The following is a 14,964-nucleotide window of genomic DNA, read 5'->3' as shown; positions in this document are numbered from 1 at the left end:
TCAAAAATCATCCAGATCCAAAACCAAAACAAGAAAGGGTAGTTTTGACAAACCCAATCCAGATCCAAAACAAGAACATGGAGCTAGAACCAAAACAACACAAAACACGGAAAGTGCCCGCCGCACATCTCTAATATTAAGAGATGAACTTCAAAGTGTACAAACTCTTTACTTGTGGTCACGCTCCCTTTACCCTTGGTGACCACGGCCCCTTACCTCATGTGTACCGATTTTTTTACCGATGGAGGGTATGCAGTATACTTGCAAGGGTCAAGTGCCGAGATGGGGTGGGGGTGGTGATGACATTCTTTGGGGCCCATTTATCATGGATCACATATTGAATGTGATCTGGGCGGGATCTTACTGCCCAGGATCACATTGCAATATGCGATCCTATCCAGAGGCGTAACTAGCATGGGGCGAGCAGGGCACGTGCCCTGGGCGCCACGACAGCCCCAGCAGAAGGGGGTGCCACTGGCACCTGCACGACCCGCTCGCCCCATGCTGCCTGACGCTGCTAGTCCGCCAGCGCCGCTATGAGACCTCCAGACGTGTAGTGTCGTCCTGGGCCCTCCCTCTATTCACTGCACTCGCAGACGCGGCCAGGAGAGTGCAATGAATAGAGGGAGGGCCCAGGACCTATCGTTTGACTCCGCTGTGAGCGGCTGAGCGCCATTGTGCGCCGCGAAGGAAGGCCCCCGCCACGGACCTGCGGTCTGCCTCCCGGCCGCCGCTGTGACTGAGCGCCATCCAGTGTGTGCACACAAGGAGGGCCCCGGTCCGGACCTGCCACCCGCCCGCTGACAATGATGGAGGGCCCGGGGTAAGCTGCAAGCGTGTCCACTGTCCAGCAATGGAGGGGTGTGTGTGTGTTATTGGAGGGGTAAGAGGGGGGAGGGTGTGTGTGTGCATGCATGCATGTGTCCAGCAATGGAGGTGTGTGTGTGTGTGTGTGTGTGTGTGTGTGTGTGTGTTATTGGAGGGGTAAGGGGGGGGGGGCTATTTGTGTGTGCATGCATGCATGTGTCCAGCAATGGAGGAGTTTGTGTGTTTTGTTGGAGGGGTAAGCAGGGGGGGGGGGGGGGTGCATGTGTCTAGCAATGGAGGGGTTTGTGTGTGTGTTGTTGGAGGGGTAAGCAGGGTGTGTGTGTGTGTGTGTGTGTGTGTGTGTTTGCATGTGTCCAGCAATGGATGGGTGGGTGGGTGTTATTGGAGAGGTAAGAGGGGTGGGGGGATGCATGTGTCCAGCAATGGAGGGGTGTGTGTCTGTGTTGTTGGAGGGGTAAGCTGGGGTGTGTCTGTGCATGTGTCCAGCAATGGAGGGGTTTGTGTGTGTTGTTTGAGGGGTAAGCAGGGGTGTGTGTGTGTTCATGTGTCCAGAAATTAAGGGGTAAGCAGGCATGTATGTATGTTGCTGGAGAGGTAAGCAGGGGTGTGTGTGTGCGTGTGCCTGTTTGTGTGTGTGTACTGCCTGGAGGGGTAAGCAGGAGTGTGCCTGTCACCGCATGTCCCTGGTGTGTGTGTGTGTGTGTGTGTGTCTGGCTTGGAGGGGTAAGCAGAAGCGTGTGTATACTTGGAGGGCTAAGCAGGAGTATGCGTGTGTTTCTATGTGTGTGTGTCCGGCTTGGAGGGGTAAGCAGGAGTATGCGTGTGTTTCTGTGTGTGTATGTCTTCTATGTGTGTGGATATTTGTGTGTATGTGTTTTATGTGTAGGTGTATATATATATATATATATATATATATATATATATATATATATATATATATATATATATATATATTGTATGTAGGTCGAAGTAGCGGCACTTCTCCACAGACCCGGAAGAATATATTTTTTTTAATTAGCAGACAGCAGCAGCACGTAGGAAGGAGCTCTGGAGGACTCACGAAGACCGGAGGAGGAGCTGAGACATGCGCACCAGCTGAAGAGACGCGAGGGAGCAAGCCGCAGGACCAGGAGAGGACCAACACCAGGGAGGAGCTGCCTGTGCCTGTCACGAGCGACCAGAGCCATCCGCGCTGAGTGGAGAAGACGCCGCAGAAGAGGAGTCGTCCAGCCAGCCGCAGGACCGGGGAAGGACATCCAACCTTCAGTGGAGCGGGACCCTGCAGCAAGGGAGGAGACTGACCAGCAACGGGAGCACTGGCATCGCGGAGGACACCCGCTTACCGGAGCAAGGACCCGCAGAAGACCCTGGCTGGCTTAAAGAAGATGGTGCGAAACAGCGGGGAGGACGGCGCACTTCAGGATCCTGCAGCAGGAGAGAAGATCCCCCTTCAGAGCACAGCAGACCACACTGAAAAGGGTGCATCCCCGGTGCGGTGCTCTGCATCCCGGGTGGCGCCAAAGACGTGGCGTGTTGGAGGTGGCAGAAGCGCCGCAGCTTGGGATGAGAAACCGCTGCAACCCTTCCGCTGCTAAACTCTGCAAATAGTCAATTTAGGGGGTAGGCTCCCCTCACCACAGTGCCCCACAGGATTAGTTAATTAAGGGCCCCACAGGATTAGTTAATTGAGGGGGTAGGATCCCCTCACTCTATAATGTGAATTTTGGCTCATACCGTGTGCTATAATGTGAATTTCGGCTCATACCGTGTGCTTTAGGGGTATATTCAATTGAAGTCGAAAACTGCCGTCTGTCGAAAAAAGACGGCAGTTTTGATTCGACCTTTTCAATATTTTCGACAATTCGTTGAATTTGACTTGTCAAAAAGCACGTGGATCGGCAGAATAGCTGCCGATCCACGTGCTGGTGTCGAAAACGGGGCCAAAACCAACAGGTTTTGGCCGCCTTTTCGACCATCTCAGTCCGACATCAAAAGATGTCGGACTGAGATGCGGACCCAGAGGGCAGCCAGAGGAGATCAGCGCTACAGCACAGCGCTGCAGCAGGATGTCACACAGCCGTGCCGCTCACAGCAGCGTCCACCCGGCTCCAGCAAGCTTGCTGGAGCCGGGTGGACACTGCTGTGAGGTCGGGCGGCTGTGTGACATCCTTCTGCAGCGCTACTGTAGCGCTGATCTCCTCTGGCTGCCGGTGGCAGTCCCCCGTGGGCCCCCCCCCCCCTCCTCTCCTCCTCCTGGGTCACTCATCTCAATTCGACTTGAAAAAGTCGAATTGAGATGAGATTTGAATAGGGGTTGTCGGATCCATTCCGACAAATGCATGTCGGAATGGATCTGACTTCATTTGAATATACCCCATAATGTGAATTTTGGCTCATACCGTGTGCTGTAATGTGAAAGGGGCACCAGTACTAGATATTATAATGAGACCTACTACATTGAAGGACACGCCCCCTTTTGAGTGACCATGCCCCCTTTTCCGGAGCACGTGCGCCTTCGGCGCGCGCATAATTACAACCTTCACTGTTTCATTCCCTCTTCAAAAATTCCTCTTCGACCACTGCACCTACATCTGTACATACACACCCTGATATCTTTATATACAGTGACACCGGTGGTGTGGGCACTTACTTTCCTTTTTAGTTTTGTTTTTGGGGAGGGGGGGGGGGACCATTATTGATCTTGCCCTGGGCTCCAAAAACCATAGCTACGCCTCTCACAATGCGCCGATTTATCTGCAACTATGTTAGCCATTTACAGTGCTGCAGGGCCGATGTGATATGTCTGTGAACGGCGTCATTTGCAGACATAACGGGGGTACACACTAACCGACACACACATGATATATTAGTCGTTCAGTTGAACGACTGATATATCACTCATTGTGTACCCAGGTTTAGGATGGATACACATCAGGACGGTATGGCTGATCTGCCCATATATATCGCTTGGCCGTACAGACTGCATGATCCGGTGTCCGGCTGCGCGATATAGCAGTACATATCGCATTCACCTGCATGCTGTCGTCAGCGGATTTGGCCCTGTATACAGTTGTATGCATCTCCGTACACTAGGTTTCATACCGATCATCATTATCAGAAGGCACTTGCACCAGCTGTAACCCTAGTACTAAAGATCCTTCTGAAAAAGGCATATTAAGCGTATGCACAACTCTAAATAGCCCATCAACATGCCCTCCCTGTACTTTTCTGATATGTGTACCCCTCAGTACCACCCACAGTGGCGGAACTAGTGGTGGTGCAGCCGGTGCATTGCACTGGGGCCCGTGATATTAAGGGGCCCTCAGCTGGAAGCTTTATTATGAGTATCACTGACTCATTATGCTACCGCGCCACTCCGTGATCCACCCGTGAGCCGCCCGTGATCTAAGAGGAGTGGACCCCTGGGAGTGGGGACATGCTCCGAAAGATAGAAAAAGCTCTAGTGCATACTATCAGTAGTCAATCCACTGAATGTCTTGGAACAAGCATATTACGTTTATTCTGTTACTCTGTTAACCAACGGGAGCAAAGTTAGGGGTGGTGCATGATGACGAGCTGTGTGTCCTCATGTCCCACCCACAACTTAATGCATAAGAAAAAGGGCTTCTGCACTGTTTTAGTACTCAAGTACTGGCAGAAAAATGTTAGATGAAAGACAAAAACTGTACTGTAAAGTACTGTAAATGCTGCACTTAATCACTCTTTTACTACCACAATAATGAAAGCAAATTGCATTTGTGGTGTATAAACACTAATTCCAAAATTACTGTCATTTTATGCGATTATGATCCATGGAAAAACTCAGTATTTTAATAGTTTTCCCCATCTCAAATGTACATAACAATGATTATTAAATCTAACTCACATTTCTGGAATTAAAGATTCAACTGGAAAATCAGAAGCAGACTAAGACATGGCTCAGGTTGACAGGCAGGAATATAGATCATCAAGTACAGGGCTCGTTTGCCCTTCAGAAAAAATGGGATCATTGTGGTTTTTATCATTTCAGTGCAGTCTCTGCAGTATGTTCTTGCTTAAGTATTGTTTATTTTAAACTAATGTACCTCGTCACACTGCTCTACCGTAACATCCATTATTGTCTCAGCTAGTTCAGGTTTCTTACAGATGGAGACCAGACGTGTGCTGCAAAGTCCGGCTTTCCAGTTTCCCCCCTAGATAAAAATAAGAGCGAATCACATTTTCTGGAACTCAGTTTAATGACAGATGTAAAACAATATAATAATAACATAACATTAATGTAAGCCAGTAAAGTTTAAAGACATTTACATACAAACTAACAATATCTGTAAAACATTTAAAAATATTGTTAAGGACTTAAAAAAAAAAAAAATCATTTATTTTGTTAGACAGTCGAGCACCACTATTCAAGATTGACATTCAGAACATACCACTTATATTATTTATATTATTACAGGTTGAGCCACGCTCATTAAGCGTGGCTGCATCACAGGTGGGGGCACGTGGCATGCCTAGGCGGGGGCATGCGGCGTGCCTAGGCGCGCCTGCGCCTCGGCTCTCCACCAGGCACACAGAGACGCTCCATTTCCTTTTGAACGCAGCCTGTTCGTTCCCGGCAGTGCGCTTAGCCGGGCGCACCTAGTCGCAGACGAGCCACGATTAGCATGGCTCCATCTGTATCCGCTTGATTCAATACTTTATACACTGGAGTTTAGACATAATACGACTGATTCTGAGTTGAATGCAACTGGGCCGCAGACCAAGGGCATAGCTACCATAGGTGCAGGTAGTGCAATTGCTATGGGGCCCAGCGCTACGAGGGGCCCACCTTCCCTGTCACAATTACATGTGTTATATACATTTTTCACCATTGGGTTGCACATAGGGGCCCTTAAAAATTCTGCCTTGGGGTCTACAATATATCTAGTTGTACCCCAGGATCTAAAGGGCATAATAATGTTATATAATAATGTACTGGGGCACTGTAATGTGGCACAATATGAAGTGGAGGCACTACAGTGTGTCATAATATGAACAGGGTTTACTGTAATGTGGCACAATATGAAGTGGAGGCACTACAGTGTTGCATAATGTGTACTATCAGTGTGACATAACACGAACCGGGACACTACTATGTGGCATAATATTAACTAGGGCACTACTATGTTTCAGAAAATGAACTAGGACACTATTATGGAGCATGAAATTAACAACTGCTGTGGACTGGTTTATCTCTAGAAGCATTGGTTCAGGGGCCCCTCCAAAATGTTGCTATGGGGCCCACAAAGTTCTGGCTACGTCCCTGCTGCAAACACTGCATATATTCACCCAATTTGTTTTTAAGCACAAAATCATATCATATAGTATTTCTCTGTTGTATATGTCTCCAAATTGTTTAAACAATAACACAAAGAATCCAATAAAACACTAAAGGGGGAAATGTACTAAGCAGTGAAAAGAGTGGAGAAGTGAGCCAGTGAAGAAGTTGCCCATGACAACCAATCAGCATTGAATTAACATTTATAATTTACATACTATAAAATTATACAGAGCAGCTGATTGGTTGCCATGGGCAACTTCTCCACTCTTTTAATTGCTTAGTACATCTCCCCTACTTCTCAAATGAACAGTGTTATTGATAAAACCTAAATATAAAATGTATTTTCTGTAACTTGAACAGGAATAAGAAATGATCTTACAGCTCTCTGAGCAGACACACAGAGTTTAATGTCCTCTCGGCTGACGGGTTCATGTCTCTGCCAGCTGGTGAAGGTCACTGCCGAGCCATCCGACCACTGAAATGTGACCAGGTCCCTATCTATTGTGCTTAGTCCAATCCAGGCCTCACTCACATTCTCTGGAATAGAGTAGTGTACAATTACAGCACAGCTTCTGATGATCGCCTTATTTTAATTCAATCATTTCTAACTTATTTCACAATAAATGATTAAAAGAAAATAAATAAGAAAAATGCAGTATTTCTTCCTGTTTTGGGAGACGCTGCTTTAATAAAAAATGTAAAAAAAAAAAAGCGCTCAAATTGACCTGAAATAATAAGAAAGCTTAAATGCCCAGGTTTACAGTATGTCAGGTGACATCAGAGACTTACACCCAGTTAGGTCATAAGCACAAGACATTTTAATAATTGTTCTGAAAGTGAAAAATGTATTCACTATTAGGTTTGATTTAAATGAAAAAAACTCTGAAAACTTTTTTTGTGATTGAATGAAAGTAGCAAATAATGTATTGTAAAATCTGGTAAAAAAATAAGAATTTACTTACCGATAATTCTATTTCTCGTAGTCCGTAGTGGATGCTGGGAACTCCGTAAGGACCATGGGGAATAGCGGCTCCGCAGGAGACTGGGCACAAAAGTAAAGCTTTAGGACTACCTGGTGTGCACTGGCTCCTCCCCCTATGACCCTCCTCCAAGCCTCAGTTAGGATACTGTGCCCGGACGAGCGTACACAATAAGGAAGGATTTTGAATCCCGGGTAAGACTCATACCAGCCACACCAATCACACCGTACAACCTGTGATCTGAACCCAGTTAACAGCATGATAACAGAGGAGCCTCTGAAAAGATGGCTCACAACAATAATAACCCGATTTTCGTAACAATAACTATGTACAAGTATTGCAGACAATCCGCACTTGGGATGGGCGCCCAGCATCCACTACGGACTACGAGAAATAGAATTATCGGTAAGTAAATTCTTATTTTCTCTGACGTCCTAGTGGATGCTGGGAACTCCGTAAGGACCATGGGGATTATACCAAAGCTCCCAAACGGGCGGGAGAGTGCGGATGACTCTGCAGCACCGAATGAGAGAACTCCAGGTCCTCCTCAGCCAGGGTATCAAATTTGTAGAATTTAGCAAACGTGTTTGCCCCTGACGAAGTAGCTGCTCGGCAAAGTTGTAAAGCCGAGACCCCTCGGGCAGCCGCCCAAGATGAGCCCACCTTCCTTGTGGAATGGGCTTTTACAGATTTTGGCTGTGGCAGGCCTGCCACAGAATGTGCAAGCTGAATTGTACTACAAATCCAACGAGTAATAGTCTGCTTAGAAGCAGGAGCACCCAGCTTGTTGGGTGCATACAGGATAAACAGCGAGTCAGATTTTCTGACTCCAGCCGTCCTGGAAACATATATTTTCAGGGCCCTGACTACGTCCAGCAACTTGGAGTCCTCCAAGTCCCTAGTAGCCGCAGGTACCACAATAGGCTGGTTCAAGTGAAACGCTGAAAACCACCTTAGGGAGAAACTGAGGACGAGTCCTCAATTCTGCCCTGTCCGTATGAAAAATTAGGTAAGGGCTTTTATAGGATAAAGCCGCCAATTCTGAGACACGCCTGGCTGAAGCCAGGGCCAACAGCATTACCACTTTCCATGTGAGATATTTTAAGTCCACAGTGGTGAGTGGTTCAAACCAATGTGATTTTAGGAACCCCAAAACTACATTGAGATCCCAAGGTGCCACTGGAGGCACAAAAGGAGGCTGTATATGCAGTACCCCCTTGACAAACGTCTGAACTTCAGGAACTGAAGCCAGTTCTTTCTGGAAGAAAATCGACAGGGCCGAAATTTTAACCTTAATGGACCCTAATTTTAGGCCCATAGACAGTCCTGTTTGCAGGAAATGCTTTGATCAGGGTAGGGATGACTTCATCCGGAATGCCTTTTTCCTTCAGGATCCGGCGTTCAACCGCCATGCCGTCAAACGCAGCCGCGGTAAGTCTTGGAACAGACAGGGTCCCTGCTGGAGCAGGTCCCTTCTTAGAGGTAGAGGCCACGGGTCCTCTGTGAGCATCTCTTGAAGTTCCGGGTACCAAGTCCTTCTTGGCCAATCCGGAGCCACGAGTATAGTCCTTACTCCTCTCCTTCTTATGATTCTCAGTACCTTGGGTATGAGAGGCAGAGGAGGGAACACATACACTGACTGGTACACCCACGGTGTTACCAGAGCGTCCACAGCTATTGCCTGAGGGTCCCTTGACCTGGCGCAATACCTGTCTAGTTTTTTGTTGAGGCGGGACGCCATCATGTCCACCTTTTGGTTTTTCCCAACGGTTCACAATCATGTGGAAGACTTCTGGGTGAAGTCCCCACTCTCCCAGGTGGAGGTCGTGTCTGCTGAGGAAGTCTGCTTCCCAGTTGTCCACTCCCGGAATGAACACTGCTGACAGTGCTATCACATGATTTTCCGCCCAGCGAAGAATCCTTGCAACTTCTGCCATTGCCCTCCTGCTTCTTGTGCCGCCCTGTCTGTTTACGTGGGCGACTGCAGTGATGTTGTCTGACTGGATCAGCACCGGCTGACCTTGAAGCAGAGGTCTTGCTAGGCTTAGAGCATTGTAGATGGCCCTTAGCTCCAGGATATTTATGTGAAGTGATGTCTCCAGGCTTGACCACAAGCCCTGGAAATTTCTTCCCTGTGTGACTGCTCCCCAGCCTCTCAGGCTGGCATCCGTGGTCACCAGGACCCAGTCCTGAATGCCGAATCTGCGGCCCTCTAGAAGATGAGCACTCTGCAACCACCACAGGAGAGACACCCTTGTCCTTGGTGACAAGATTATCCGCTGATGCATCTGAAGATGCGACCCGGACCATTTGTCTAGCAAATCCCACTGGAAGGTTCTTGCGTGGAATCTGCCGAATGGGATTGCTTCGTAAGAAGCCACCATCTTTCCCAGGACCCTTGTGCATTGATGCACTGAGACTTGGCCTGGTTTTAGGAGATTTCTGACTAGTTCGGATAACTCCCTGGCTTTCTCCTCCGGGAGAAACACCTTTTTCTGGACTGTGTCCAGGATCATCCCTAGGAATAGAAGTCGTGTCGTCGGGATCAGCTGCGATTTTGGAATATTGAGAATCCAACCGTGCTGGCGCAGCACTATCTGAGATAGTGCTACTCCGACTTCCAACTGTTCCCTGGATCTTGCCCTTATCAGGAGATCGTCCAAGTAAGGGATAACTAAAACTCCCTTCCTTCGAAGGAGTATCATCATTTCGGCCATTACCTTGGTAAAGACCCGGGGTGCCGTGGACAATCCAAACGGCAGCGTCTGAAACTGATAGTGACAGTTCTGTACCACAAACCTGAGGTACCCTTGGTGAGAAGGGTAAATTGGGACATGTAGGTAAGCATCTTTGATGTCCAAAGACACCATATAGTCCCCTTCTTCCAGGTTTGCAATCACTGCTCTGAGTGACTCCATCTTGAATTTGAACCTTTGTATGTAAGTGTTCAAGGATTTTAGGTTTAAAATTGGTCTCACCGAGCCGTCCGGCTTCGGTACCACAAATAGTGTGGAATAGTACCCTTTTCCCTGTTGTAGGAGGGGTACCTTGATTATCACCTGCTGGGAATACAACTTGTGAATGGCTTCCAATATTGCCTCCCTGTCTGAGGGAGACGTCGGTAAAGCAGACTTTAGAAAACGGCGAGGGGGAGACGTCTCGAATTCCAATTTGTACCCCTGAGATACCACCTGAAGGATCCAGGGGTCCACTTGCGAGTGGGCCCACTGCGCACTGAACTTCTTGAGACGGGCCCCCACCGTGCCGGAGTCCGCTTGTAAAGCCCCAGCGTCATGCTGAGGACTTTGCGGAGGCGGGAGAGGGCTTTTGTTCCTGGGAACTGGCTGTTTGTTGCAGCCTTTTTCCTCTCCCTCTGCCACGGGGCAGAAATGAGGCGCCTTTTGCCCGCTTGCCCTTATGGGGCCAAAAGGACTGCGCCTGATAATACGGCGTCTTCTTAGGTTGAGAAGCTACCTGGGGTAAAAATGTGGATTTTCCAGCAGTTGCCGTGGCTACCAGGTCTGATAATAACTCCCTTATAAGGCAATACTTCCATGTGCCTTTTAGAATCCGCATCACCTGACCACTGCCGCGTCCATAAACCTCTTCTTGCAGAAATGGACAGCGCGCTAACTCTTGATGCCAGTCGGCAAATATCCCTCTGTGCATCACGCATATATAGAAATGCATCCTTCAAATGCTCTATAGTCAGTAATATACTGTCCCTGTCTAGGGTATCAATATTTTCAGTCAGGGAATCCGACCACGCCAGGCCCGCACTGCACATCCAGGCTGAGGCGATTGCTGGTCGCAGTATAACACCCGTGTGAGTGTATATACATTTTAGGATATTCTCCAGCTTTCTATCGGCAGGTTCCTTTAGGGCGGCCGTATCAGGAGAGGGTAGTGCTACCTGTTTAGACAAGCGTGTGAGCGCTTTATCCACCCTAGGGGGTGTTTCCCAACGTGCCCTATCCTCTGGCGGGAAAGGGTACGATGCCAATAACCTTTTAGGAATTATCAGTTTTTTATCGGGGTAAACCCACGCCTCATCACACACTTCATTTAATTCCTCGGATACAGGAAAAACTACAGGCAGTTTTTTCTCACCAAACATAATACCCTTTTTAGTGGTACTTGTATTATCAGAGATATGCAATACATTTTTCATTGCTTCAATCATGTAACGTGTGGCCCTAGTGGAAGTCACGTTTGTCTCCTCATCATCGACACTGGAGTCAGTATCCGTGTCTGTGTCTGCCATTTGAGGTAACGGGCGTTTTAAAGCCCCTGATGGCGTTTGAGACCCCTGGACAGGCACAAGCTGAGTAGCCGGCTGTCTCATGTCGTCAACTGTCTGTCGTAAAGAGCTGACACTGTCACGCAATTCCTTCCATAAGCTCATCCACTCAGGTGTCGACTCCCTAGGGGGTGACAACTCTATAATAGGCAATTGCTCCGCCTCCATCTCATTTTCCTCCTCAAACATGTCGACACAATCGTACCGACACACCGCACACACACAGGGAATCCTCTGATAGAGGACAGGACCCCACTAGCCCTTTGGGGAGACAGAGGGAGAGTATGCCAGCACACACCAGAGCGCTATATATAGACAGGAATACCACTATAAAATGTGCTTTTCCCTTTATAGCTGCTGTTAGTATTAAAACTGCGCCAAATTAGTGCCCCCCTCTCTTTTTTACCCTTTTCTGTAGTGCAGGACTGCAGGGGAGAGTCAGGGAGACGTCCTTCCAGCGGAGCTGTGATGGAAAATGGCGCCCGTGTGCTGAGGAGATAGGCTCCGCCCCCTTCTCGGCGGCCTTTTCTCCCGCTTTTTGGTGAGTTCTGGCAGGGGTTAAAATACATCCATATAGCCCTGGGGGTTATATGTGGTGTATTTATGCCAGCCAAGGTGTTTACATTGCTGCTCAGGGCGCCCCCCCCTAGCGCCCTGCACCCTCAGTGACCGGAGTGTGAAGTGTGCCTGAGTAACAATGGCGCACAGCTGCAGTGCTGTGCGCTACCTTGTTGAAGACTGATGTCTTCTGCCGCCGATTTTTCCGGACCTCTTCTTGCTTCTGGCTCTGTAAGGGGGCCGGCGGCGCGGCTCTGGGACCGAGCTCCGAGGCTGGGCCTGTGTTCGGTCCCTCTGGAGCTAATGGTGTCCAGTAGCCTAAGAAGCCCAAGCTACCACCACTTAGGTAGGTTCGCTTCTTCTCCCCTTAGTCCCTCGATGCAGTGAGCCTGTTGCCAGCAGGTCTCACTGAAAATAAAAAACCTAAAACTAAACGTTCACTAAGAAGCTCAGGAGAGCCCCTAGTGTGCACCCTTCTCGGCCGGGCACAAAAATCTAACTGAGGCTTGGAGGAGGGTCATAGGGGGAGGAGCCAGTGCACACCAGGTAGTCCTAAAGCTTTACTTTTGTGCCCAGTCTCCTGCGGAGCCGCTATTCCCCATGGTCCTTACGGAGTTCCCAGCATCCACTAGGACGTCAGAGAAATATAATGATATAATATATTCATCAGTAGCTGCTAGCTAGTGTTGGCAATTGTCATCGTCACCAGATCTCAGGAACGCAATGGATGCTGACAGCAGTATTTGCATTTCCATCTGCTTCATCGCAATCATGTGAACATGCCCTTACTGTGCTCTGTCTGCGTTTGGGTATAAGAATGCTCTATCCCACTGGCGTATTTTTAATGGGTGCACACGCTACACTCATTTCTTGAATACTTACTACTCAGGAGTCCCGTGAAAATGGCGTGGCTGACATTTTCATGGCATTTTGCACATACGCAGTAAAAAAAAATCGCTGGAAAAATGGCTGCCACGCCATTTTTCCACAGATATGTGCATTAGAGTCTGAGCCATCTAGTGCTCAGACTCTACAGTACTATCAGCAGAGAGTAGGGGGCCTGGACGAAGGAGGCTGCACGCGAGCCTCTTCCTCTCTTAAAGCGCCCCTGCTCTATCCAGTATCAGGGGGAGATGTATCAAGACTCCTAAAGAGTGGACAAGTGTAGCAGTTGCTCATAGTAATCAATCAGGTTCCAGGTAGCATTTATCAAGTATGTTCAATGAAATGATAGGTAAAAGAGGATTGGTTGCAATGGGCAACTTCTCGACGTGCCCACTAATGCACTCTTTAGAAGGCTTGTTATAGCTCACCCTAGTGTTTTTTTCTTGCAAGAAAAGACACTTCATAGGGATTCAAAAGTGCTTCTTACTAGTTTCAACCCATTGTTAATATGGCTCTGGCACACTGGGGGCCTGATCGCATCCTAGTCCCACACCTCCGTGCGAGTACTTAGCACTTTTCAATGACTGGGAAGCACTCGCTTACTAAAAATACACCCTTTTATTGCTGCGCAAACTTTTTGTGGCACTTGGCTGCACCACGTGTGACAGGGAATATACCACCCAAGCTAGTGCACATCAGGAAAAACTAGCCAATTATGTGAGAGTGGGACAGTTCATGCAGACATCAGCCAAACTGGGAGATATGGCTTAGACTAAAAACCACTTTAGAAGTTCCTGAGTAACCATATGGAAGCTGAACATTAGTTATCAACTATCTGTTTGCTGAGTGCATTGAGCCCTATAGACTACAGTATGATGTGAAGGGATGTAGTTATGTGACCGGCGGAATACCTCCCCCTACATCCCGCCCCCTTAGAAGCATCAACCCAGTAATAACATGACTATCATTGACAGTAGTTCCTGATTCGCTGTCTTTAGCTGTTGATGGCTTCCTCACACTTTTGCATGTGTATGCCTGGAATATATGATGATCAGGTAATATACAAATATATACTCACCATGTGCAAGAAAATGCAGTAGAAACTCAATTTCTGCCAGTGAGGTCACGCTCATTAATTCTCCTCCATTGGTGATACAAGCGGCTGATGCTTCAAACCAGCTAAACTCTTCTGTCTGGAGGTTATAGCAATGCCGGTTGTAAGGGGACCAATCAAGCTCACATTTTGTTGGGTAGTATTTCCAGTTTTCTTATAAAATAGCCATAATATGTAGATTACACATTTATTTTATTCATGTTTATACCTACACTCTAATAGAACTTAATAAAAATGTAGCAAAAAAGATACAAAGAATAACGAAGGACAGTTGATTATTTTCTTGCTAAAACAGTATACAGGTTGAGTATCCCGTATCCAAAATGCTTGGGACCAGAAGTATTTTGGATATGGGATTTTTCCGTATTTTGGAATAATTGCATACCATAATGAGATATCATGGCGAAGGGATCTAAGTCTAAGCACAGAATGCATTTATGTTTCATATACACCTTATACACACAGCCTGAAGGTCATTTTAGCCAATATTTTTTATAACTTTGTGCATTAAACAAAGTGTGTGTACATTCACACAATTCATTTATGTTTCATATACACCTTATACACACAGCCTGAAGGTCATTTAATCCAATATTTTTAATAATTTGTGTATTAAACAAAGTTTGTATATATTGAGACATCAGAAAACAAAGGTTTCACTATCTCAGTCTCACTCAAAAAAGTCCGTATTTCGGAATATTCCGTATTTCGGAATATTTGGATATGGGATACTCAACCTGTATTGTGTAAGGAGCTAAATGTGAAATCAAGTACGTTTGGACCTGGACAAACCATGTTGCTATGTAAGAGCGTCTTTTGCATGTAACCCACAAATGCTAGGCAGCATTATTTTTACGCTGTAATCTAGCTTTGAGTTTGCGTCTTAAATCTAAGGGGTGTATCCAATGAATGACCAACTCAGTCAACTGCCGAAACCTCACGTGTTAATTACCAGAGGGTAAGTAGCCAGGGGTGCTTC

General features: G+C 47.4%; 1 protein-coding gene across 7 annotated transcripts in view; it reads right to left on the bottom strand.

The window, feature by feature from the left end:
* The window catches only part of PLA2R1 (phospholipase A2 receptor 1), a 293,721-nt gene that overhangs the window by 195,733 nt on the left and 83,024 nt on the right, over positions 1–14,964 (bottom strand). For all 7 annotated transcript variants that reach the window (XM_063933659.1, XM_063933661.1, XM_063933656.1 and 4 more), the window contains exons 7-9: positions 13,950–14,138; positions 6,528–6,685; positions 4,914–5,021 (exon numbers count right to left, since the gene is read on the bottom strand). In XM_063933659.1, the coding sequence (XP_063789729.1) occupies positions 4,914–5,021; positions 6,528–6,685; positions 13,950–14,138 (455 nt within the window). The remainder of the gene's footprint in view (positions 1–4,913; positions 5,022–6,527; positions 6,686–13,949; positions 14,139–14,964) is intronic.

Source organism: Pseudophryne corroboree, chromosome 7 (assembly GCF_028390025.1).
Source record: "Pseudophryne corroboree isolate aPseCor3 chromosome 7, aPseCor3.hap2, whole genome shotgun sequence".
In the NCBI taxonomy this organism is placed as follows: domain Eukaryota; kingdom Metazoa; phylum Chordata; class Amphibia; order Anura; family Myobatrachidae; genus Pseudophryne; species Pseudophryne corroboree.
This window is presented reverse-complemented; position numbering and strand designations above follow the sequence as displayed.